The sequence below is a fragment of the Misgurnus anguillicaudatus genome, chromosome 1 (assembly GCF_027580225.2).
Source record: "Misgurnus anguillicaudatus chromosome 1, ASM2758022v2, whole genome shotgun sequence".
In the NCBI taxonomy this organism is placed as follows: domain Eukaryota; kingdom Metazoa; phylum Chordata; class Actinopteri; order Cypriniformes; family Cobitidae; genus Misgurnus; species Misgurnus anguillicaudatus.
This window is the reverse complement of record NC_073337.2, coordinates 29608639-29636303: the sequence shown is the minus strand read 5'-3', so window position 1 is coordinate 29636303 and position 27665 is coordinate 29608639. Positions and strand designations below refer to the sequence as shown.

At 37.9% G+C, this 27665-nt stretch overlaps 1 protein-coding gene across 4 annotated transcripts in view; it reads left to right on the top strand.

The window, feature by feature from the left end:
- The window catches only part of ccdc136b (coiled-coil domain containing 136b), a 44542-nt gene that overhangs the window by 10610 nt on the left and 6267 nt on the right, over window positions 1-27665 (top strand). For all 4 annotated transcript variants that reach the window (XR_008640003.2, XM_055190401.2, XM_055190400.2 and 1 more), the window contains 6 exons: window positions 14060-14374; window positions 14747-14821; window positions 18026-18337; window positions 22373-22490; window positions 22683-22944; window positions 23168-23302. Coding sequence is in view for 3 of the 4 variants with exons in the window: in XM_055190401.2 (XP_055046376.2) it covers window positions 14060-14374; window positions 14747-14821; window positions 18026-18337; window positions 22373-22490; window positions 22683-22944; window positions 23168-23302 (1217 nt within the window). In the remaining variant the exon portion in view is untranslated. The remainder of the gene's footprint in view (window positions 1-14059; window positions 14375-14746; window positions 14822-18025; window positions 18338-22372; window positions 22491-22682; window positions 22945-23167; window positions 23303-27665) is intronic.

Sequence of the window (27665 nt, the reverse complement as noted above, 5' to 3'; positions counted from 1 at the left end):
ATGTGACGCGGCGACTGGAAGTGATGTATTTCAGAGTGTTCGATTGATTACTGGTAAGTAAATTATTAACTATAAATATACAACCCCAAAACAGAAAAAGTTGGGACACAGTAGAAATTGTGAGTAAAAAAGGAATGGAATAATTTACAAATCTCATAAACTTATATTTTATTCACAGTAGAATATAGATAACAAATCAAATGTTGAAAGTGATACATTTTGAAATTTCATGCCAAATATTGGCTCATTTTGGGTTTCATGGGAGCTGCACATTCCAAAAAAAGTTGGGACAGGTAGCAATAAGAGGCCAGAAAAGTTAAAATGTACATATAAGGAACAGCTGGAGGAGGACCGATGTTTAGGAATAGGAATGTTGTCCTATTCTTGTCTAATACAGGCTTCTAGTTGCTCAACTGTCTTAGGTCTTCTTTGTCGCATCTTAATCTTTATGATGCACCAAATGTTTTCTATGGATGAAAGATCTTGACTGCAGGCTGGCCATTTCAATACTCAGATCCTTCTTCTTCGCAGTCTTGATGTTGTAATTGATGCAGAATGTGGTCTGGCGTTTTCATGTTGGAAAATGCAAGGTCTTCCCTGAAAGAGACGACATCTGAATGGAATCATATGTATCTACAATTTGGATAAACCTTTCAGCATTGATGGTGCCTTTCCAGATGTGTAAGCTGCCCATGCCACACGCACTCATGCAACCCCAAACCATCAGAGATGCAGGCTTCTGAACTTAGCGCTAATAACAACTTGGGTTGTCATTGTCCTCTTTAGTCCAGATGAAATGGCATCCCAGTTTTTCAAAAAGAACTTCAAACTTTGATTCGTTGGACCACAGAACAGTTTTGCACTCAAGTCCATTTTAAATGAGCGTTGCCCAGGGAAAACACCTGTGCTTCTGGATCATGTTTAGATATGGCTTCTTTTTTGACCTATAGAGTTTTAGCTGGCAACAGTGAATGACACGGTGGATTGTGTTCACTGACAATGTTTTCTGGAAGTATTCCTGGGCCCATGTTATGATTTCCATTACAGTAGCATTCCTGTATGTGATGCAGTGCCGTCTAAGAGCCTGAAGATCTCGGGCATCCGGTATGGTTTCCGGTCTTGACCCTTACACACAGAGATTGTTCCAGATTCTCTGAATCTTTTAATGGTATTATGCACTGTAGATGATGATAACTTCAATCTCTTTGCAATTTTTCTCTGATAAAGTCAGAAAACTATTTTTCGCTGCAGCATTGGGGGAATTGGTGATTCTCTGCCCATCTTGACTTCTGAGAGACACTGCCACTCTGAGAGGCTCTTTTTATACCCAATCATGTTGCCAACTGACCTAATAAGTTGCAAATTGGTCTTTCAAATGTTCCTTATGTGTATATTTGGATGTTCTGGCCTCTTGTTGCTACCTGTCCCAACTTTTTTTGGAATGTGTAGCTCTCATGAAATCCAAAATGAGGCAATATTTGGCATGACATTTCAAAATATCTCACTTTCAACATTTGATATGTTATCTAGATTCTACTGTGAATAAAATATAAGTTTATGAGATTTGTAAATTATTCCATTCCTTTTTTACTCACAATTTCTACTGTGTCCCAACTTTTTCTGTTTTGGGGTTGTATATTCGTAGATTAAAGGTTCTCTCCCATGACAGATTTACAATCAAACTACAATTTCATTACGACTGCCACTAGGGGGCGAACTCCCGACAGTTATATCTGTAATGTACAACGGAAAGGCTGTTTATATATCTATAAAATATAAAAAAAGAAAACATGTAGTGTGTGTGTGTGTTAAAAGTAAAAAATGGGTAAAAGTTTGGCTGGCCCTCGTCATATTTACAATTTTAAAATCTGGCCCCCGAAGAAGAGTAGTTGAAGACCCCTGACCTAAAACATTCTAAAAATTTTTATTTTTATTAAACAAATCATATAAAATGATATAATGTAGTGCTGTTGGTTTAATTTGAGGTTTAATTACACAGAATCTATGATATTTTTATGACGTATTTTTAAAAATGTCATAAAACTAGGGCCCTTGGCACGATCTTGCGGCTCCCCAGTTTGACAACCACTGCGCCATCTTGTTGTTTTGTGCCCATAGGGCTGGACGCTATTGATTGGAAATCATATCTCATTCATTTTTGGGTTAAAGCAGGGGTGTCAAACATACGGCCCGCGGGCCGCATACGGCCCACAAAGGTGTCCAATCCGGCCCGCGTGATGATTTATTAAATATGAAATACATATTTTAAAACCCCTTTCAGGCGGGTGTCTAGTTCGTTTTTAATATGAGAGACTTGCGGAAAGCAGCAAAACGCGGAACATAGACTAAACACGGTGCCCAAAAATCTTGCTGTTGTATTGTTACTGCTCCGCTAAAGATCCACTTTTTCCGGTGATCCACTTCGTGTTTTCCCGACCGCTCCGCAGCATCTCTGTGTCCACTCTCTGCCTGGAGTGCGAAGACGACAGTTTCCGAAGTTCGTTGCATTAACAGGTAGATTAATTACATTAAATTAGTTGTTAAACAACAGAATTAGTAATTTGGAAGTTTGTTTATGTATTTCTTCCGGTAATGATTTGCTGTCGGTGTATTAAAAGTCCTAACAAGTGCTAGCAAGCAAATAACAACAAAATAGCCACATTCTTATTAACGTTACAATACATGTCTAATCGATTTAATGTTCCCGATCAGATCTAAGTTAATATAAACACTAAATTTACTGTTGTTGGCACACTTTGTAGACAAAAAATACCAATGCCTTGACAAAATAACGACAGAGAACGGAAAGAGAGGCTGCTAAAGGCAGTTCAACATTGCAAACATGGATTCAAAGCTCCATCAAGCCAGCAGGTAAATCATACCGAATATTTAGCAGATTGTCACACTTTAATTCTTGTTATTATATTTCCCATTATAATTGCATGCTAGTAATATAACACATCATAATATTTTATTAAAACCATAATAATAGTACCAACCCCTTTAGTGCCCTTTTTGGTTTGGGCCACTGCCCCATCTAGCATTTTCATTTTCTAAATGACTGTTCTCATTACAAAGAAAAGTGAATGGTTTTTAAATAATTTTGGCATTAAGGAATAATGCAAAAGAAGTTAAATTAAGGCTTTTCAACCTAAGGCCAGTGGATTTTGTACAGATGTAAATTTGTGTGTATAATATGTACAGTATGAGTGTGACCTTATGAAATGTAGTTTTCACAGAGCTGTGTGTTTCTCTAGTTTTCTTGCTGAACAAACAAATTAATTGGTTTGTTTAGTTAATATTAACACAATTATCAGCACACTAAGGTTTAAAAAAAATTATCCGGCCCTCACATCATGGCGTTATTTACCATCCGGACCTCAGCCTAAAATGAGTTTGACACCCCTGGATTAAAGCAACACTATGTAGTTTTTTTACCTTTAAATAATGTCTCTAAAATTATTTCAGTGATAGAACAACTTTTAACTGGACAAATTGTACTGTTGCTGCAACCTGAGCAGCCTCCTAGTTGCTACAAGCACACTCTGAAAGTGGCGGTGGAGGGTAGGAAACACAGCCCCGCCCCTCCCCCTGTCTGCAGAAGAGTGTCTGATACCAGGCACTGTTGCGCTTTTCAACCACATGGGGGAGCTGTAAGTCATTTTTACATGGAAACTACATAGTGTTGCTTTAAAGGAATAGTCTACTCATTTTCAATATTAAAATATGTTATTACCTTAACTAAGAATTGTTGATACATCCCTCTATCACCTGTGTGCATGCACGTAAGCGCTGGAGCGCGCTGCGACTAGGGATCGACCGATATGGATTTTTCAGTGCCGATGCCGATACCGATTTTTGTTTCATCAGCCTTAGCCGATGACCGATACAGGCTGGCGATTTTCTTGAGCTGATATTTGGAGCCGATACTGGTTTTGCTTACTCAATTTACATCATAAAAATTATGTAAAAAATGGCATGTTGTTAAAAAGAGATGTTATTAGTTTGCACAGTTCTTACATTTATTGTAGTCTAGGACTAGTCTTATCCCTGTCCAGGAAACCACCCCATAGAGATGAAAAAACCCCACTTTGTTCAGCTATGATCAGCTGTTAAGCCGAGCTTTCAATGTTGTCGTGAAAAGGTTGGTTGTTTTTAGTCACATGACCTGCAATCACTAGCGGGTTCCAGCACTCTGTCGGAAAAATCGGCAAACACGGCAGCCATGTATCGGCCGATGCCGATACACATAAAACTCGCAAATATCGGCCCGATATATCGGCCGGACGATATATCGGTCTATCACTAGCTGCGACACTTCGATAGCATTTAGCTTAGCCCCATTCATTCAATGGTACCATTTAGAGATAAAGTTAGAAGTGACCAAACACATCAACGTTTTTCCTATTTAAGACGTTATACGAGCAAGTTTGGTGGTACAAAATAAAACGTAGCGCTTTTCTAAGCGGATTTAAAAGAGGAACTATATTTTATGGCGTAATAGCACTTTTGGGAGTACTTCGACTCGGCGCAGGAACACCCTCCCTCTCCCATTATGAGAGGGAGAAGGGGACCGGACTTTTCACGCGAGTCAAAGTACTCCCAAAAGTGCTATTACGCCATAAAATATAGTTCCTCTTTTAAATCCGCTTAGAAAAGCGATACGTTTTATTTTGTACCACCAAACTTGCTCGTATAACTACTCGTCTGAAATAGGAAAAACGTTGATGTGTTTGGTCACTTCTAACTTTATCTATGAATGGTACCATTGAATGAATGGGGCTAAGCTAAATGCTATCGAAGTGTCGCAGCGCGCTCCAGCGCTTAGGTGCATGCACACAGATGATAGAGGGATGTATCAACAATTCTTAGTTAAGGTAATAACATATTTTAATATTGATAATGAGTAGACTATTCCTTTAAGTGGAGATATATACAATAGATATTTCGTTATTTTGATTAGGGCTGTGCAACAATATCGATACAGGTAACTATTCCACAATAGTGTATCAATATTTCAATCCCTACTATCAATATTTTTAAAAACCCATCAAATCCTTCTGTTTGCGTCAAACGACCTCATCCGCCGCTGTTGTAGTTGTCGCTGTCCAGTTGTCATCCATGTATCTTGGTATATTAATAAGCTAGGGCTGACCAATATTTACTGCAATTCATACCACGGTAATTTGGGGATGAATAGCAATATACTCTAAATATCAATATTAAATTATACAACGTAGTGCTGTTGGTTAGTAGCTTTATTTTTCTGAGGTTAATTACACAGAATTTATGATATTTTTATGATGTATTTTTTAAATGTCATAAAACAGGGGCACCATGGCACGATCTTGCAGCTGCCCAGTTTGAGAGCCACTGCGCTGGATATCTTGGTGTTTTGCGCTAAGGGGGGCTGTACGCTATTAATTGGAAGTCATATTTCATTCATTTTGGAAATGAGTGGTGATATACGATAGATATATTAGTATTTTGTTGAGCTAGGTCTGCGCAATATTGAATTAAATGCATATCTTGGTATTTGCGGGGATGGTTGCCGGTATCTTTTTGATGCATCTGTATTTTCGTTGGCCTGGAACTTGCCGGTATTGACTGCAATTCATATCATGGTATTTGGGGGAATAAATGCCAATATACGGCTAATTTTTCAAAGTTGCTGTTTGTCATACAGTGAAAGTAAAGAAATAACTTGGAAATGAGCTTTGGAAATGCAAAAGAAACTCCATATAGTCAACATGTGAGATTTTTACTGATTATGTTCTCCTCTGCTGTGACTTAAATTGATTTCACATTTGTGTGCATTCAGATGTGGTTTGTCATGAGGTGACAAACTAGGTATAAGGTCAGTAACACCAAATTTAGCAAAGGTGGTGACAAGATTTGTATCTACATTTGCATATTTTGCATCTGTGTGTGTTTTATGCGGCAGCAGGTGTCTGATACAGGCCCCTTTATAACCCCATTCCCAAATATCCGTTTTTTGCCACCGCTGCCATTATTATTTAGTGACAGGCACCATTTAGCGCGCTTACTCTGGGTCCTGTGTAAGACACATTGCAGTCTATTCTTATCCTGTGGTTATTGCAGCAACTGCATCATTTCCCTCAGTCAGTTACCCTGCAGCTTTCACCTCATGAGTCCGCTTGACTTCATCATAGTTGTTTAGCATTATGACAAGTATAACTTTTAACCTGTTACCAAATATGCCTGCTGCATTTTGAAACAATGTTGTTGTAATCGCTGTTTTTGGCAGTAGCTTTCTACTGATAAACAGCATTGCAGTCACGTTTTAATAAAGAGAAGGAATGAATTCCTTTCATGGTTGCAAGTGTTTTTTGTTTGTTAGTCTAGGTGTTATCTACTCTTTGGCTATGTCTAAGAGGTGATAACCAGATATAAGAAAATATGAAGGCATGCTTGACGTCTTTTGAAATGCTTATTTCTAAGTTGTCAATTATTGAAGACAGTATTAGGGTCGCAAAATTTGGGGAGCTTTCAAAGCTGGAAACTTTCCATCTGAATTAACGGGAGTATATGGGAATTAACTGGAATGAATGGGAATAAACTGGGAATTTGAAATCATTCTGATTTCTAAAGGATTTTTTATCAAATAAATCCACGGCTTGATGTGTTTAAGTATTAGGACTCTTCAAAATCTGTATTACCTTGCATACATGTCAGCTTATGACCAAACAAAATGTTTATTTATGTTTGTATATGATAAAGTTTATATACAATTTCCTAAATTTCCAAATAATTTCCGTAAATTCCCATAAAATTTCAATATATATAAAGGTATAGTTCACCCAAAAATAAAATTCTGTCATGATTTATTCACCCCTAAGTTGTCCATACTGCAAAAAATATATATTTCAAAATATAAAAAAATTGCCAAAAAATATATGTGCTGAAATATATAAAGCATTTATATTCAAACTGTAATAGGTTTGAAAAAATTTAAATTAAATATATTTTCTGTCAAACTGCAAAAAATATACTTATAATTTAATATTTTATACATACGTATACATTTTATACTTTATAAATTTTATAGAAACTTTTATATTTTGACCAGAAAACATTTTTTTTTTGCCATATGGGTTGTAAAATTAGAAATGTATTTGTTGCCCCTGAAATACATTTAAAAATATATGTTAAAGGGTAAATAAATCTTTGGTGCCCCCAGAGTACATACGTAAAGTTTTATCTCAAAATACCATATAGATAATTTATTATAACATGTTAAAATTGCCACTTTATAGTGTGTGGAAAGTTTTTCGGAAATTTAGCGGAAACTTTTTGCCCCTTTGCAATGTATAGATATGTACTTCATCGCTTATGATTTTCTTGTTTACAGGACTCTGGAAACTTTAAAAGGTCCTAATATGCACCATTGGGGTACAGATATGTATAATTTTTTTGTACCATTATGTACCTTTGACGTTTTTTGAAAGGGTCCCGTCCCAGTGACAGCTATGGACCATTTTTTGACAGTGTATGTGATAGTGTCTTTGGCTTAGATTTATCACAAAATCCTTTCCCTTTTAACTTGATTGTGTGTTTATTGGATTTGTCCTGAGCCTGATTTTCCCAAGGTCCTGTAGGGATGACTATTAATACTTTTAAAACTCTTAAAATTATTTTAAAGGAGAGATTGCATTACATCAAATGCTTAAATGTAAAGGATGTATTAAGGTTAAGGTCGGTGTAATGTTACCCTGGGCCAGCAATGGCTGTAAGAGCAAATCTATAAACAGGAAACTGATGTCATCATCTGGATTTCAGCCACACACGTGCACTTCATGAACAGACTGCTATGCATGTATAGTCTGGTGTATAGAGAAAAGAGAGAACAGTGGAGTTTATTGTAGATTAGAAGATAAATGAATCACTGTCTTGTGTATTTGGAGCAAATTATACATACGGCTGTAGTGACCTCCGCTTCTGTAAGATCAAGCTCTGATTGGCTGCTTGCACTCACTGTTTTACATACAAACTACATACATGTGACCCTGTCTAAGACTAAAGTCTCATAATTGAATGATGAGATGAGGTGTGATCAAAGTTTGATGATCAATATTAAAGATTTTCACAGAATGATCTTTACATTATGTAGGATGATTTTATGTAGTAAACAGTTAATCAAAAACATGACTTTAGCCAGGTTTTCACAGACAGTGTCACATATTGTATACAGTATGCAGTGAATGAACAGTACGATCGTTTTTTACCCATACTTGCCTGTAAACAAGTGAGGAAGTGTGCGAGACAAGGATGAAGAGCCATTTTGGCATCTAAATAGTGTCGTTGGTTGATTGATTTTGTTTTTGTTGAGTAAAAAAAATGTATTTCCGCCAGCACCGTTGGCCAATCTGATCCTGTGAGCTCATGAGAGATCAGGCCAAGTGTGTGTGTATGTTTGAAGGGTGAGATGGGACTTTTTTTACCACAACATTTTGTACCACTAATAAAAATATCAAATCTCACCCTGGAAACATGGAGATAACTTAAATAAACCCAGAATTTACTTGAATTTACTTAAAATATTGAAGTTGTGGTCCAAAAAAATAAGTAATGTCAGTGTGAACTAAAATAGGACTTGACTTTAAATTTCTAGTATTCCAACTAAATTTGGCAAGTTTGATAAACTAAATTTAACAACTTAACTCATTGTTAACTTATAGTGCTTCTATCAACCTAGATGTAAGAACTGGTTAACCATTCTCTACAAGCATGTGAAAAATAGGTCATTGAAATGTGTCTCCCCTTGTGATGTCATGAGGGGATCTTATGATAATAATACTAGATATTTATCGGCCGATTTTTGATGAATTTGAAACCATCGGCATATCGGCAATAGCACGAGACAGGCCGATACCGATTGTTTATTAATTAACTGCATAAAGAAATCCATTATATTTAAAAAAAAACGAGTTAATGTTGTTAATAAAATAAATGCTGAATAGCAAAAACCACCTTTGAAAGTTGTCATGCTGTCTTATTATATTTGTTTTAATTTGTGCCTCTCTTATTATGTTAATCAGTTGAATGTTAATTAGATCCAATCCATGTTCAGTAAAAATAATTTGATGCAGAAAAAACTAGCTAATAGACCAACTGTATAGTATTATATACAAGTGTTTAATATCGGTATCGGCATCGGTATTGGACAGAAGTTGTCTGTTTAAATCGGAATCGGTATCGGCCCAAAAAATCCTAACGGTGCATCCCTAAATAATACCGCCCCTTAATCTGCACTATCCAACCACAGCACTGCTATTTATTACAGAGATCAGTTCATTTGCATGTTAAATGACACACCCCAAAACAACATATTTTTGCTCACACCTACAAAGTGGCAATTTTAACATGTTATAATAAATTATCTATATGGTATTTTGAGATAAAACTTCATGTATGTACTCTGGGGACACCAGAGATTTATTTGACATTTTTAAAAAGTCCCAAGAAATGTCCCCTTTAAAATTTATTTCAAAATGTATTTCAGGGGCAACAAATATATTTCTAATTTTACAACCCATATGGCAAAAAAAATTTTCTGGACGAAATATAAGGGTTTCTGTAAAATTTATGAAGTATAAAATGTATAGGTATGTATAAAATATAAAATTATAAGTATGTTTTTTTTAGTTGAAAATATATTTAATTTTAATATTTTTAAAGCTGTTACAGGTTTGTAACATACAAAGTTTTTCTTCCAATGCAACGTGAATATAAATGCTTTATAACAGTGGTTCCCAAACTTTTTCAGCGTGCGGCCCCCCTTGTGTACCATGCATTCCTTTGCGTTTCCCCCCAAAGAAAATTTGTGACAAAAAACTGTTCTAAAACTCAACATTTTAATTAAAAAAACATTAAATTATACAAAAAATGAGTGCTTTTTGTTAGTTGCCTTATCTTTTTAGGTTTAAAAACCACTGCTTTATAATATAGGCCTATTTCAAAATATACATAAAAATGGCCACAAAAAAAAAAACATATTCAGCATATATATATTTTACGGCCCTAAGGGGACATAGAGCAAAAATTTAAATAAAGTTTAGTTTCATGTGCACATGCAAAAGTTTCATGTGAGCATGCGAAACTAAACTTTATTTAAATTTTTGGGTGCACTATCATTTTAATACATTTCTCATTTATTTATATTTTTCATTCTAACAGCTTCATCACATTGCAATCAGGAAACCATTTGAGGAAGAAGATCAAAATCTATGTCAACCTATTTTGTCCATTTCTATTTTGCATAACACCCAAAGCAGTCTATTCTTCAGCTGTTGCCTCGAGGAGTCACCAATACGCAAACAAAAACAATGAAGTTAGGCCTGTATGCTGTCAGGAATGGAGTTATTTAGTGTGAGGGTCATTCTCACCTTTCAGATTATTTGATTTGTGATGCAGTGAACAGTTAGAGATGTTACAGTTCAGAATATCAAGAGATGAACTTTATGATCATCTTAACATATGATAGATTCAAGTTTCTCTGTCCCTACAGAATAATTCATAGTTTGGATGAAGCTGATTGGTTGCTATCAAAGCTGTCTGTAATCCTGAGAGCTTAAGACTCGGTCTCTGCTTCTGCTTTATGCCTTTGTGTGTGTGTGAAAGTGAGAAAGAGAGAGAAAGAGAGAGAAAGAGAGAGAGCTTTCCCACAGGGTCATTATTATTTGATAGATGTTTGGAAGGCTTTAATCTGTAAAGCTTGATCAATAATACAGTACAGGGCTCATTACAGAAGGATATATACATTAGCATTCAGCAATAGAGAGAGAGAGAAAGAGAGAGAGAGAGAGCAAACAAACAAGAGTAAGAAATAAATAAAAGAGAAACAGAGAGTAAACAAAAGAAAGAGAGAATGAAAGGGGGAGAAAGACAAGACCATTTATTTTCTGCTCCGACAGATTTGGTTAATCCTCACAGTCATCTGATCTAAGCGGATCAGAGACGTGAATTATCCAGTCAGGTGTGGCACGGCCGACTGTCTCCTGTGTCGCAGTGACTAAAAGTCCTATCACAAGCAAGTTTGTCAGTCAAGACAGGAGAAAACGTATACACTCCTAAAAATAAAGGTGCTTAATAGGTACAGCGATGCCATGGAAAGAACCATTCAGTCAAGAAGAACCATTTATTTGATAACTTTTTATATTCTAAATAATGTTTATTAAACTACATATAGTTTTCTTTAAACAGAAAGGTTCTTTAGATTCTTCGTTGATTATTCATGAATTTAATTTGTCTACACACTAGGGCTGTCACAATGATTAAATAATCGTCTCATTGCGATTGTTTGACCTCATCGTGATGATTTCAGATCACCGCAATGATTGCACATCTCTTTAAAAACACAAGGGGGAACTGCAGCGCCTGTATAAACGAGACAGTATCAGATTAGTTTTAAATGTGTGTTATGTGCATTAATTATTACTGTCAGGTAAACCTTGCAAAATATATCATTTAAATAATCACAACAATATGTGAAAATTATTTTATAAACAAATTAAATGTCAAAGCAATAAAACAGACAATTAATCGTCATAATCGCAAAAAGCCCTAAAACAGGAAATTAATCGTCACAATCGTCTCAATTTATTAGACAATTAACCGTCAGCCAAATTTCATAATCGTGACAGCCCTACTACACACACATCTATTAATGTTGTATGAAGAGTTGCAAAGGTAGTACGTGAGGTGACGACCATCTGTGGATGCGTAATTTTCAGATCCGTTTTGAGCGTTGTATCTATTAAAAGATTTTAAGTTGTGCGACTACACCGCATGCAATAAGCCGACCAGAATTTATGTATTTCAGTGTGATGAAAATTATTAATGCTTATTTATCCTTTAATTGAATCCTTTAAAAATGTTAAAAAAAATATTAATTTAATATTTACACATTATTATGTTTAATCTTATTCAATATGTTCTCTCTAAAAAATATTGTCGTATATGCATAGATGTTTATTGTTTCATTCATTTGTATTCTTTTATTTATTCTACTATAGTGAATATTCATAGATTTAAGGCTCATGCGCTGGAATGAGCTTCTCTCCCATGTTGACATGGATTTACGATTAAACTGAAATTTCATGACGTCTGGCACTAGGGGGCGAACTTCGACAGTCGTGTCCAAATGCTGTGTACAGCAACGGTGGTTTAAAGGTGCAATGTGTAATTTTTAGAAGGATCTCTTGACAGAAATGCAAAATAATATACAAAACTATATTATCAGTGGTATATAAAGACCTTTCATAATGAATCATTATGTGTTTATCACCTTAGAATGAGATGTTTTTATCTACATACATCGAGGGTCCCCTTACATGGAAGTCGCCATTTTGTGCTTTTACAGAAGCTCTTAACAGACAAACGTTTTTACTAAGTTGTCTCTGGCGATGACATGTTTGTCCGGTGGCGGCTACCGTAGCTTCTCTATGTGTTTCAAAAGCAAGAGGTGAGCAGTGGACTGAGTCGCCAGTAGATGCCGCTAAAATGTACACACTGCACCTTTAAGAGGCTATTTACACCTGTATTAAGATGTGTTTTGGTTGGTTGGGGGTGTAAAACATTTTGAGCTCATCCACTTTCGACCACATTCAGAGGTAGTCGAAAACACATTCGACCGGATTGCTTTTGTGGTGTAGACACGCAATGCGTTCGAATAGCTATAAAACACCGCCTACTCTCCACCTATTGATCTAATGTGTGATGTACCAGCACAATGTTTACATCGTTCTGATTCTAGCGCAAACCAACAGTGTTCAGCGTGATCTTTAGGCTCTCATTGATAAAACCAAACTCTCCGCCTCTGTTTAAACGATTGCAGAGGGACTCGCCCCCAGGGCAATGGACAAAAGGGTCGGAATTAAAATACCAGGTGTAAATGTGAACGTGTCTCTCTCGTCCACTTGACCAAAACGCATCCCAAAAGAGAGTAATCTCCCAAAGAGAGTAGGAGAAATCAAGTCTGTATAAATGTCTTGCCAATAAAATGCCCTGGTTTTCTAAGTACAGGAGTCAAAGTTCAGGTGAGCGACACCAAAGTTGACACCTGTTGATACTACAGTTTTAGATCACACCTGAAGGGAGGGTGAGAGAGAGAGAGAGAGAGAGACAGATGGCAGGTGGGAAATTAAGGAAATGGTGTCTGAAAGACAGATAGCATTAAAAACAAGAGGTGATAGAATGAGATGGGGAAGAGAGAAAGGTGTGATAGCAGGTGAAGAGAGAAGATAGGTGATTATTTGGGTTATTTTTAACTCTCAGTTTGTCGGGTGATTAACGCAGACAGGAGATGAGATGTGCAGCTTTCTTTACATGCAGATGAAAGGTGAACTTATTTACAGTACAGTACAGCTTTTTACATTAAAGTACTTACTCCGACCACTAGAGGTCTCTCTGAGTCTCTTGCATTTTGCACCCGGAGCTCTTGACTGTGATTTTGTTCAGACCGTGTTTGTGAGCAGACAACAGGTGATAGCAGAGGGGCAATTCATTGCACAGTGGGGTTGGCCTAAATCCTTAAAATAGCGGACATTCCTGTAGCACGGGGGCCCCGGCGGCCCTTGGTCGGTGTTTTGATTGCTTAAGGGAGGTCTTTGGGTCAGAAATGGGAGTCGGGAGCCAGCAGGTGATGAAGTGGTTCCACAAGGTGCTGAATTGGATGGATTTAGCAGGTGCCCACCGGGGACAACAGGTGGAGGTTGGGGGTGGGAGTCTTGGACATGCATATGTGCACATCTCCTTTCCAAATGGAATGTTTAAATGTTAGAGACGCTAAAGATCTTTTGGTTCAAGTTAAATCCAGATCAAGACACAATGATGTGCAGATATTTTTATTCGTATGCGTGTTTCTGGGATCAAACCCATGACGCTGAGCTCCTAAACATTATTTAGGACCTGACGGTACCCTTTTTCACCGTACATGCAGTTTTACAAAGTAATAAAATAATATGTGGCCCTTAACTCATCCTTAAAGTTGATTTAATGTGTCACTGATCTGTATAATTTCTCCTCTCTCTCATCTCAGATGATGTGTGCGACCTGAAAGCAGAACGGCCAGGCATAGGCGTTGAGATGACAGCCAAAGTGCGGGGGTCACTGGAGGAGAACGATGAGAGAGATCAAGGGATAGAGGTGGGAAACGGAGAGAAGGGGCAAGAGGATGAGCGAGAGAAGAATGAAGCCATTGAGGAGAAGGTGGAGGAGACCGAGGAACCGAGAGGAACCGATGATGAAGATGAGCTGGAGGTTCTGAGATCTCAGATGGTGCAGCTGTTGCTGGAGTTGGAGGAAACCAGAGAGGTGTCACAACGACACGAGGAGAGCTACAATGAGCTTCAAGGTGTGTGTGCATGTGTGAACGTTTATTGGGGTGTGACATCATCAGCGTGTAGCACCCTCTCTGAGCATGCTCAGCTGTCACTGACCGACACACCACCTGTTTCTCAATTCTCACTGAGTCACTGTGTCACACACAAGTCAAACGATACGTCTTTGGCATGAGAAAAAGTATCAATGTCTGATTCATAAAAGAACCATTTGATCTGGTTAACAAAACCAGTCCAAGTATTTTGACTAATTTGTTGGATAAATAATCAGTTTTCCATGAAACATTCCTTTGATATTTGATAACAACTTTTCAGATCCCATTGATGATTTACTGTTAACACATTCCAGCGTATCTGTTTTATTTTATGACTCATTTGCTTTCAAGGTCTTTTGGAAGAAGAGCGTCTGGCCAGCGCCCATCAGGCCGAAAGCTTTACGAGACAGATCCAAAGACTTCAAGGTATCCCAGTACGCGCACACATAAACCTAAACACATCACATGCCAATAAATGTACCCAGTAACCTTTATTGGTGATAAATAATCAAATCAATAACATTTTAAGTTGTTTAAGGCTTTAAGCCAGAGCTAGTCAACTGGCCCATGGGCCAAATGCGGCCTTCAAATCATCTGTATCCGGCTCGCCGGTCATCTTGGTTTGATTTAAAATCAGCATGGTTACTATAAAACCGCCTCTCCACTGCACATGACAAGTGATGGCCGATAAACCGGAAGGAGAGTCAGAAAGGGGCTGTGTGGGGTGCAATTTTTGGATTCAGTTTGAGCTTTGGATGCATTAAAAAAGTAAAAAAAAACTTGTGCGCCTACACTGCATGTGACACGCCGACCGGAAGGGATGTATGTAGGGATGTTATCGGCCGATAACTGCTTATTTTTAATATTATCGGTTATCGGTCTGATAGCAAAATTAGGCCGATAAATGATGGAATATTTTGGTTTGTTGAACCACTTCACTTGCTCATTGCTGGCCATGTGGAGTTTTGATTGGTGCTTTCTGTGACATAGCACGAAGATGACACGTGTTGCGGGCTTAAGAAGAGTATGCTAGTCTAGCGCAAAGACAAGATGTCTGCGGTCTGGGAGTTTTTCATTGTGAAGATAATATGAATATTTATCGGCCTATATATATATATATATATCGGTTATCGGCCCCCAAATATGAAGAGTTATCGGTTATCGGTATCGGCCAAAATTTCCATATCGGTGCATCACTAGATGTATGTAAGTGTGTCCCAATCAAAACACGATGTGCAAGGTGAAAATTTATAATCCTATTTTGTTCGGCTTTATCAGTTACACTTGAATCCTTTAAAAAGATTGATTACTGGTAAGTAAATTATTAACTATAAATATATTTATAGATTAAAGACTCTTGCACTGAAATTAGCTTCTTTCCAATGTTGACATGAATTTATGATTAAACTAAGTGTTCATTACGACTGCCACTAGGGGGCAAACTCCAAATAGTCACGTCCGAACGTAGTGTACAATGGAAAGGTGGTTTAGCCAATATATCTTTCAAATATTAAAACAGAAAACAAGTGCAATTTTAGTCATTAGGAGAAGACTGGCTATAGACGGTTTCATCGGACGCACGTGCGCTGAGGCGATACACGTCTGGATCCGAACTTTACTTTAGGTTTTGTTTTTTTTAATGATCTGCTAAACTGATCTCTTGAAAAAATGCCTCGTCGAAAATAGCAAATGTTTTGGTTTCTAGGTTATCTATGTGTTGTTTTTTTGCTTGTTATATAAATAAACTACGTTTAAAGAACTTTGTTGTTATTTATTCCTAGCGGAGTTTAACGGAAGTTACGTGCGGACCACGACAGCCGCTTGTTTATGTTGTAACTGCTGAAACCGTCTATATGTTGTGAAAGTTAAACACGCCCCTACCCCAATAGAATCTGGACCTTCATTTGATAGACCCGCCCCACACATACGCAACCCAGGCAACGATTTTGGTTAGTTGACGCGCTATTTACTGCTGATTGGCTGAAGTGTGTTTTGGTACTCGGCCCGACTCCCTTTTTCAAGGTGCTTTTTTAAAAATCATGCACCCCGCCTTTAAACAGTTATAGTTAGTGCTATACAAAAATACACATGTTGAATATTAACTCTTTTTTTTTTTTAAAGTTTTTTAAAGTTGTTTTTAAAAAAGAAATAAAAGGCAAAATACTGGATACAAGATTTGTGTTTTTTAATATATGACCTATAACAAAAAGTAACAAAAACAACATAAATAATAACATATATAATAATAATAATAATAATATAAATAATAAGTAAAAGTAAAAAATATATAAAAGGTACAAATATTGACATTTTTAAAATCTGTCTCTCGAAGAAGAGTAGTTGAAGACCCCTGCTTCAAGGTGTATATAACTAGTACAGCTACCACAAGAACAATAATGCACTGGTTATAAAGAAAGAATGGATTTTCCGAGTGATGCAACTTTGTTCATCTGTGGAGCGACTCCAGATTAATTCAATTAAATAAACTGAGGATGCAAAGTAAAGCAGCATTTACTGTACTGCTGGCTGAAATTACAAATATGAATAACATAACAACTCTTTATCAATGTTACATTAATATATAACATCTTAACCATCGAGGAACAGATTGTTTAGTTTAAAAACAGTCTGTGCCAGCTGTAGGGTTTCTTTGCAAAGCATCTTACTGCATATTTAAAGCGAGACTGATTATAGTTTTTCAGAAAAGCCCATGCAGAGTAAAATTCAACCTTGGCCTGGTTACTTTGAGAAGTTTTGACATTTTTTTGCCATTCGACAGCTGGACGTGCGGAGTGATTAATGTAATGAGATGTGAAATGAAGGCCTGCATTGTTTCACTCCAAACGTCCTCAGTGATTTATAAATCTCTAATGGTCTTTATACATTTTTGGTAGTTTACACATCCAAGTTTTTTTTATGAGCTTACAGAATGTGGTATGCACCAGTTGTGTGTGCATTTGTGTTATATTGTGTTGCTTATTTTATATTTTCTAATATTTTCATAAGTTGCCAAACTCTTTTGTCTCTTTAAACTCAGCTACACTGTGCCCCCAGCATTGTAATAAATATTTTAAAATAAATATTATTAACTTAATATGACTTAAAACTTTTGCTTAAAGTTATAGTTCACCCAAAAATAATGTCTCGACATGACTCTCTTTCTTCTTGGAAATGTTTACACTTATGTTTTTACCATACAATGAAAGCGAATGGTGACCGAGGATATCAGACCTTAAAGCTGCATGCACACCGCCAGCGACTTTGTATTCTGGTTCCTAATTCTGGTTTTCCTTGTAACAACTATAAACAAATTAGCTTAACTGTCATTGGTAGTCGCGCCCAAAAGTCGCTCGTCATTTGCATAAAGGTGAACTTTTAGCTGGATACTCCCACTTCCTGTCGCCAATGATCACTTTCACCCGAAGTCATCAAGCTTCCATTGAAATGAACGAGATTGCGTCGCTTCATCATTGCTCAACCTACACAAAAAAGTTTGAACTTTTTACATTGACTGTCAAAGTGTCCCAGAATTCACAAATAGCTGACAGAATTGTAATTTTTAGGTGAACTGTCCCTTTAAGTTTAGAGTTGTCTTATCTCACCTATAATGCTTTGGGTTCTGTCCCATAGCCCAGCTGCGCTCGGTGCAGGAGGAGCTGGACAGCCTGGAGGAGGAGAAGGTATGCGAGCTGTTGGAGGCGCAGAACGAGCTGCGTATAGCGCAGGAGGAGGTGCAGGAGCTGCAGCTGGCGGCTGAGGAGGCGGCCGCCGAACGGGAAAATGATATCGCTCTGCTGCAGGAGGAGCTGTGCCGTGTGCGCGCCGAGCTGGAGCGTCTGCGCTGTACCACGCAGGAGTACGAGCTGGAGTTGACCACATTGCGGGCCGAGATCAGCATGAAGAGCCAGTGCCAAGAGGAGCGGGAGAAAGCCGGAGGAGACGGTCAGTTGTTATACAAAATTACCCACATGAGCACCATGGCACAAATGCACTAACCGCAAGGCAAACTGGCTTGTAGCTGGTACTAGCTAATTAGCCAGTAAGGTCATTCTGGTTAATTTGAAATTCACACTGAAAAAATGGATGTAATCTCATACAGACGTAAATGAGCACTAACGTGTAAGTGAGGAAACCTTTGAGCTCTCACCCACCCAAAACTGCATTCTGAAGTTGGCAGGCCAGGCCCATTTTTTCCATGGGAGTGTGTGTATGGGTGTGTGAGATCTCTTGACTATGCAGTCTTGTCCCATATGTTATCTACCCAAATGCATTGTGGGCAATAGTCCAATGGTCTGTTAAAAGCACTATATAAATGCAGTCCATTTACCATATTTCCCAATATGGCAAACAGCTTACTAAACACACATGAGTAATGTTTTAGTGAAAACGTTAAAGGGCATATATCATATAAATTTGACTTTTTCCATGTTTTCATATAATTGGGTCACCAGTGCTTCTACCAACCTAGAAATGTGAAAAAGATCAAGCCAGTAACTTAGTTTTGGTAAACCATTCTCTGCAAGCATGAAAAAATAGGTCATTGAAATCTGGCTCCCCTTGTGATGTCAGAAGGGGATCTTATTATAATAATACCACCCCTTAATCAACACTATCCAACCACGACACTGCCATTTAGTGCATAGAGAGAAAAAAATCGACAGCACAATTAAGTTTTAATTTTAACAAACCATCATTATGGTGATCAGTGTTTGCATTTCATCAGCTCATTTGCATTTTAAAGGACACACCCTAAGTGGCAATTTTAACCTGTTATAATAAATTATCCATATGGTATTTTGAGCTAAAACTTCACATACGTACATTGGGAATACCAAAGATTTTTTTTAAATCTTAAAAAAGCCTTGAGAAATGTCTGTCCCCTTTAAGATGGAAAAAAATAAAAGGTTTGTGTGAAGCTTAGGTTTACGGTGATATAAAAGGGGATATAAAATAATTTGCTCAATAGTTTGAAGTGAATGGCAAAGCCTCACCATGTTTAATAAATGTTTGAAGTTTTCCAGCAAGACTTTTCTTTATATTACACAACTGCGTACCATCAAAATGACAAATAGCAACAATACAAAATACCAAATTTGTCATCTGCTTTTCTTCACCATTTGCTCTCGCCTTGATAAAGCACATGCAAAAACTTGCAGGAAAGTTGCATTTGGGTTGTGCACTTCACTTTAAAATGCCCGTGTATTACAAGTATACATTCCTACATAGTTTGAGTCTGTGTTTGACATTCTGACAGAGCGCAGGACCTCCATTGAGTCTCATTAGTCTGAGTTGTAGTGCTGGTGTTGATGTCTTTCTCTGTCTCTAAGGACATTTGGACGGCTTTTTGCTTCCCGGTCGCCATTAAAATGTACTATATTAAGATCTGTAATGATACCACATACTAACGGTAGACTGCTGGTGGAGAAATCATTTCAATTTATCACAAAACGCCATTGAAGAAGAGCACATTAAAGCATTAATATAATGCATTCATTCATTTTTCTTCTGATCTGGGGACCGATGACAGAGAACGAGAGGTACAAATATTTAAGCTTACTTTATAGTTATTTACACCACATACACATGCCGGCCTAATCGATGTGGTACTTCCAGACTGGAGACAGTGCTCCCGGGGGTCGAATGTTGGATTATGGGGGATGAGAAAACTAAACATGACTCTTGATTGACAGGTCAAACTGCTGCAGCAGGAATTTTGTGTTTCCATGGAGATTAGTTGCAGGGTTTGCTGTGTATTTACGGATCTCTGGTGAAATGTTCGATTTTCAAGGCTATAGATGTGAATAAACATATTGTATTTAGGTGTACTTTTTCAAACACTAGCAGGGCTCCATAACAACTAACCATTTGCAGAATAAAAGTTTCTGTTTACATCAAATAAAGGTGTGTATATATTAATACACACACATGCATGTATAATTTTATTAATATTAAGTATTCATATAATATAAATTTTATATAAATATAAAACTGTGTATGCACATGTAAATGTTTCTTAAAAATACACATGCATGTTTGTGTATTTATATATACATAATTATTATAAAAATAAACACACATATATGATGTAAACAAAAAATTTTATTCTGCAAACGTTTAGTTGCGGTTAGTTGTTATGCAGCCCTATACTACTATACACATACTGTTTCTGTGGTATGCATGCTTACTATGAAGTATCCTGCAATGCAATGGCTTTAACTCTCATTTTAAGCACAAGAAATGTAACAAGCAAAATCCATTACCAGTTATATCATCACCTTATTTACTTGCCGTTTGATCTGAATGCTGAAAATTTCGACTTTTTTAATGAGATGAAACAACCGTTTTGAGATGATAACAGGGCATCAGTTGTTGCTCAACTCTTTCCCCGCCAGACTGGTCCGAGCATTTTTTATGATTTTCACAAAAGTTTAATGCCTTCCAGGAAAAGTTCTTCTTTAAATATATAAACATACAATATATAAAATGAAAAAACAGACCCTCTGCTTTCAAACAAACAAAAATAAATTCGTCTTACCTTCATTTGTTCTCTTTTTATCACCTTTCAAATATGATATTTTCTTCATGGAGGTTTCTTCAAAATACCAAATTTTGAGAAAAAGCTGAGATAATTGTATTTTTGTGAAAGTCTTCTGATAGAAATTTAGAGCGATGATCAAAACATTCACTTAGTTTGAACTGTTTGATGTGAGGGGTTGCGTCCAGGTTGTATAAGTTGGTAAGAGCGCCATCTGGTGGATAATACGGATTGCCAGAAAAACTCGTCATTCGCAGGGAAGCATTTTCTCTTAATTGACGAGTTACTTGTCAATGGCGGCGAAAGAGTTAATTAAACATGCAGTTTTCTCTTCTGTGATTGGCTTGCGTGACAATGCGTCAATGCATAATTTTTTGGACGTAAGAATGATTCAGGTAAGTATCACGCATTCTAGACCCGCATTACCCGGTTTGTGTCATTCGTGTAACCCGTTGCAAATTCACATTTATTCCCATTACACTGATTTTATGCACATTTTGAAGTATTGCATAAGAAACGTGTGATGGAAACGCCAAATTTCAGTTAATCCCCCTAAAAAGGTTTTACGCTAGCTTTAGGCTTTTTTTACTGAAAAAGAGTCAATCAGAATAATGTGAGATGGAAATGCATTTGCCGAATAGATTCTGACATAGCGAACATTAAACACATGTGACTGATCATCTAGCTTTATCAGCTGATGTTGTCTTTACAATATATGGGGCCCTACATTGTCGCAATGCCCTTACTGCTAGTGCCTGCATCAAAAAATTCTGCATTTCTTCTTCTGTGAACAGCATTCAGTTATAACTTGTCAAATCATAATTAAATGCAGTCCTGTCTCCATTTTCTAAGCATGCCTTGTTTTATTTACTGTTGGTTTGGTTACCAATACCACCGTTATTTGCTTGGACAACTTGATAGAAACGCACATAATTCACATTTTGCGAATTTTGAAAAGATTCACTGCACATTTCAATGGAAACCCAGTAATTGATTATGTATGTGATCTACGTATAATATTTAAATTAACTTCTAGTGTGAATATGCGCATTGTTTACCGGTAACTTGCTCTAGATTACTTGATTTTCACGTCACACGTGAATGAAAATAATCCTCTCCTCCATCTTCTGATACAAACGAACGTGTCAAACTGGACGTGTTCGTAAGCTCTTTCGCTGAGTGCCTTGAAATTTTTCGACACATGTTTGTTGTACGCTCATCGTTACATCATTCGCTGGGTGAATAGTCTTTGCATTAATTTTGTATTCGTGCAAATAATTAATTTCGCTTTTGGTGTGCACACACCATTACAAAAGACATGATATATCCCACGCTGTGCAGTGTGCTGTTAGCTGTATACCATTCTGAAAATAGCCTGCGTTTTGTTCCTCTTCTGCTTTGACCTGCAGCTGTTATTTTGATTTTGTGCTGTGACTGAACAGGTGACGTGGACCAGCTGATAGAGGAGTGTCGCTCTTTGAAGAACGAGTGCCAGACGCTGAAAAATGGCAACAAGCACCTCTCTGAGAAACTGGAGATGTTGGAGCAACAGAGAGCCAGGTGATTGGCCAACACAGCCTGTCAATCAAACACAAACAAGTTACAATTGGGTCAAACCTTTGATTTTGTTAATTTAATCATCTGTCTCTTCGGACAACTCACCAAAACATAACATAACACAGGAAATCGATTAGTGTGCACTACAACATGTGTCTACAATATAAATAAATGATTATTTTCTCATCCTGATAGCTCCACCGACTCGTACCTGAGCTTAACAACAGAGCCGAACGATGGAGAAAGTAACTCAGAAATGGAAAAGGAAGTAAAGACAGATTTTGTGAGCACATTAGGGGTTGACCAGAAGTGGGTGGACGCTTATACCCAGAAGAACATTTCGTTTGAGGGTAAACCGGTCACCCCGACGAGCACGAGCGGAGGGTTTGCTGAAATCTTCTCCCTCAGAGATCAACTAAAGCAGGCTGAAGAGAAGGCCTCACGGGTTCAGAGAGAGGTATAGCACATCTACATATACACCGATAGATCAGACAGGCCATCTGTTTTTACGCTGCCTATGTCATTTTTGTGATTTATTTTTGAAAATAATAAAAATGTGCGATTAAGTTGCAGTTAATCACGAGTTAACTCATGACAGTCATGCGATTAATCTAGATTAAATATTTTAATCAAATTAAAATCATTGTGAAATGTTAATTTCTTTATATGTATTTCTTTAGTGTGATGGACTAAAAGGAGAGCTCCAGGAACTTCAGGGGCTCTATGAGAGCAGCCAACGGGAGAGGGCGGAGCTAGAGGCGGAGCTACATCGCTGCAGGGCGGAGCTCGAGCGTCTGGCTGGAAGGAAGGCTCAGGTGAGGGCTTTAAAGGGGGTCAGATATCACCCATACACACTGATCCACAACAAGCATCTATCAAGAACTTTGTGGGATACAAAATGTGACCTCAAATAATCATTACACTGTTTGCAAAATAAAAACTCATGACCTCATCAGCCTACTGTACTGTTTGTCAGCGTTTAAGGATGCTCTGTACATGACTAACATGGTGTTTGCATGTAGGATCAAGCGCCGCTGACGCGGGCATCCTTCAAAACGCAATATCTGTCTGTCAAATTGCATCACACTGTCTAACTTAACCACTCGGTCGAGTGTCTGTGTTTCACTTTGGGTTGTTTTGTCGCACACGTTGACTATGGGCTTTGTGTGTTTTCTCGTCTTGTGTTTGTCAAACCTTTAGCTGCTAACTTGGGTAGCTTGTTTTCTTGATCCATACCTGCAAAGTAATGATGCTTCCTTAATCTGCTTTTGTGTTTGTACGATGTGCACTGACATAGAGGTCTATCTACTGTAATCCCTGTGATGGCATTAAAATGATCGGTTATATGCTAACGTGATCTTCCTAATTAATTCCCCCTGTAATACTAACCTCAGTATAGATTTTTTCAATGAAAGAGTCTGTCCAGTCCGAGTACCGTGTCAACCATCCGTCCTTCATAGCAGTAGTTTAAAGACCCCATGAAATCAAAGTTTTGAGTATTTTTTTGGTTAGCATACGTGTAAAAAACTATAAAATTGTCGAAAAATGACAGTTTATTAAAATGTTCTTTCAATAAATTACCATAATTGAGTGTTTAGTTGTAAGTTTGTAAATAGTGGGTTTGTAAAAAGACTTTAAATAGGCAAAAATAAAAAAATTAACATAAATAAATGTGACTGGTTTATTTCGAAATATAAAAAAAAAACTAGTGAATCTTTAGGCTTTAAAAACAGTGGCAGCCGTTGACTTCTCTTTCGAGGGGCAGGAATTCGAAATATGTGTTCGGTGCATCGTGTGTGGCTCGTCATGTCAAAATATGTGTTTGGTGCGTCGTGTGTGCGGCTCGTCATGTCAAAATATGTGTTCGGTGCATTGTATGTGGCTCGTCATTTCAATATATGTGTTTGGTTCGTCATGTGTCAAAATATGTGTTTGGTTCGTCATGTCAAAATATGTGTTCTGTGCATCATGTGTGCGGCTCGTCATTTCAATATATGTTTGGTTCGTCATGTGTCAAAATATGTGTTCGGTTCGTCATGTGTCAAAATATGTGTTCTGTGCACCGTGTGTGCAGCTCGTCATGTCAAAATATGTGTTCGGTGCGTTATGTGTCAAAATATGTGTTCGGTTCGTCATGTCAAAATATGTGTTCGCCGGTGCGTCATGTTTCAAAATATGTGTTCAGTGCGCCGTGTGTGCAGCTCGTCGTGTCAAAATATGTGTTCGGTTTGTCATGTGTGCGGCTCGTCATGTCAAAATATGTGTTCGGTTCGTCATGTGTCAAAATATGTGTTCGGTTCGTCATGTCAAAATATGTGTTCTGTGCACCGTGTGTGCAGCTCGTCGTGTCAAAATATGTGGTGGGTTCGTCATGTGTGCGGCTTGTCATGTCAAAATATGTGTTCGGTGCGTTGTGTGTTCGGCTCGTCATGTCAAAATATGTGTTCGGTGCGTCATGTGTCAAAATATGTGTTCGGTGTGTCGTGTGTGCGGCTTATTGTGTCAAATATATGTTTGGCTTGTCATGTCAAAATATGTGTTCGGTGCGTCATGTGTCAAAATATGTGTTCTGTGCACCGTGTGTGCAGCTCGTCGTGTCAAAATATTCATTCGGTGCGACGTATGTTGCTCGTCATGTCAAAATATGTGTGCAGTGCATCATGTGTGCGGCTCGTCATGTCAAAATATGTGTTCGGTGTGTCGTGTGTGCGGCTTATCGTTTCAAAATGTGTTTTCGGTGCGTCGTATGTTGCTCGTCATGTCAAAATCTGTGTTCGGTGTATCGTGTGTACAGCCCGTCATGTCAAAATATGTGTTCGGTTCGCCATGTGTCAAAATATGTGTTCGGTTCGTCATGTCAAAATATGTGTTCTGTGCACCGTGTGTGCAGCTCGTCGTGTAAAAATATGTGTTCGGTTCGTCATGTGTGTGGCTCGTCATGTCAAAATATGTGTTCGGTGCGTTATGTGTCAAAATATGTGTTCGGTGTGTCGTGTGTGCGGCTTATCGTGTCAAAATATGTGTTCGGTGCGTTGTGTGTGCGGCTCGTCGTGTCAAAATATGTGTTCGGTGCGTCGTGTTTGCGGCTCGTCATGTCAAAATATGTGTTCGGTGCGTCGTGTGTGCGGCTCGTCGTGTCAAAATATGTGTTCGGTGCGTCGTGTGTGCGGCTCGTCATGTCAAAATATGTGTTCGCCGGTGCGTCATGTGTCAAAATATGTGTTTGGTGCGCCGTGTGTGCTGCTCGTCATGTCAAAGTATGTTTTCGGTGCGTCATGTGAACCTATGCAGCATGCGTCTGCTACAGACGCGTCGAGGGGGTTTGTGATCAAAGAGACGCTAAAATTCACAAAATACTAAGCGAGGATCTGGCAAACGTTTGGGTCTCTTTTATCATGGACCCCTTCGAGGCGTCTGCGGCAGACACGTATTTTGACGTGATGCACAAAGGTTCACATGACGCACCGAACACATATTTTGACGAGCCGCACACATCACGGGGCTAAATACATGTTTTGACATGCTTTTCTGCACCCTTGAAAAAGTGTTACTAATGTACTGTTTTTTTAACCGGAAAGCAAGAAATTACCAAAATAAATCATATACAAGCGCAATTTGTCTTCCTTCATGAGCAATTCAAATTTTTTTGATAGTGCAAATGGTTACGGTAAAATGAACTTGGTAGAATGTTTCGGCGAATACACATTCGGTTTAGTAGTGTTACACAGATTAAATGCTTAGTGGAGAAGTGTATCATGAATTATGACTGTAACTTAATTAAAGCTATTTACTAATTAAAAAAATAATTTACAAGAACGTTCTTTTTAAGTAAGAAATGCATCAATGCATGAAAAAACATTGATCAGGCTTTCATGGGGTCTTTATTTGTGTGAATAACCCCTCACTCACACTGTTCTGCCTAAAGTTCACATGATCTTTTTAAAGGAATGTTTCAAGTTAAGCTCTACATGATTTTCACAATTATTCATTATTGATGCTATTGATTATTACTCCCATTAATCCCAACTATGATATATGCCTCTGACACAAGATTTCTTTGCGACATACATAGTAAGTGGAACAATCATTCAATGATTTGTCTGTCACAGTTGATGGATATAACCCGTTACATTCCTTTAGAGAATAGATCATACTGGCTGTGCGGTGTGGGCAAGGATCTTTAAATGACAGGATGGTGACCTTGGCTCTGTGTCCATAAGCCGCAGGCTGGAAACGGGCACAAGGTTTCCAATTTGTGTTTAATCATCTTTGCTGTGTATCTAATCTGGGTGTATTTTCCTGTTTCCCTGCTCTCTCGTGGTCTTTCATTGTTTTCTTCTGTTGCTTTCTGACCACTAAACACTTGCATACCATAAACAATCATACAATCACAACACACACTACACTATATCAAATTCCTAACAAATTTGATGATTCCTAATGAACTGCTGGCATATCTATCTATCTATCTATCTATCTATCTATCTATCTATCTATCTATCTATCTATCTATCTATCTATCTATCTATCTATCTATCTATCTATCTATCTATCTATCTATCTATCTATCTATCTGCCTCTCTATCTACCTCTCTACCTACCTCTCTACCTCTCTATCTACCTCTCTACCTACCTCTCTACCTCTCTATCTACCTCTCTACCTCTCTACCTACCTCTCTATCTACCTCTCTACCTACCTCTCTATCTACCTCTCTACCTCTCTATCTAACTCTCTCACTCCCTCTCTACTCTACTCTCTATCTACCTCACTTTCTACCTCTCTAACTATCTATCTACCTCTCTACCTCTCTATCTACCCCTCTACATCTCTATCTAACTCTCTACCTACCTCTCTATCAACCTCTCTAACTCACTCTCTACCTCTCTATCTACCTCTCTAACTCTCTATCTACCTCTCTATCTACCTCTCTACCTCTCTATCTACCTCTCTACCTCTCTATCTACCTCTCTACCTCTCTATCTACCTCTCTATCTACCTCTCTATCTACCTCTCTACCTCTCTATCTACCTCTCTATCTACCTCTCTACCTCTCTATCTACCTCTCTATCTACCTCTCTACCTCTCTATCTACCTCTCTAACTCTCTATCTACCTCTCTACCTACCCCTCTACCTCTCTATCTACCTCTCTACCTCTCTAACTCTCTATCTACCTCTC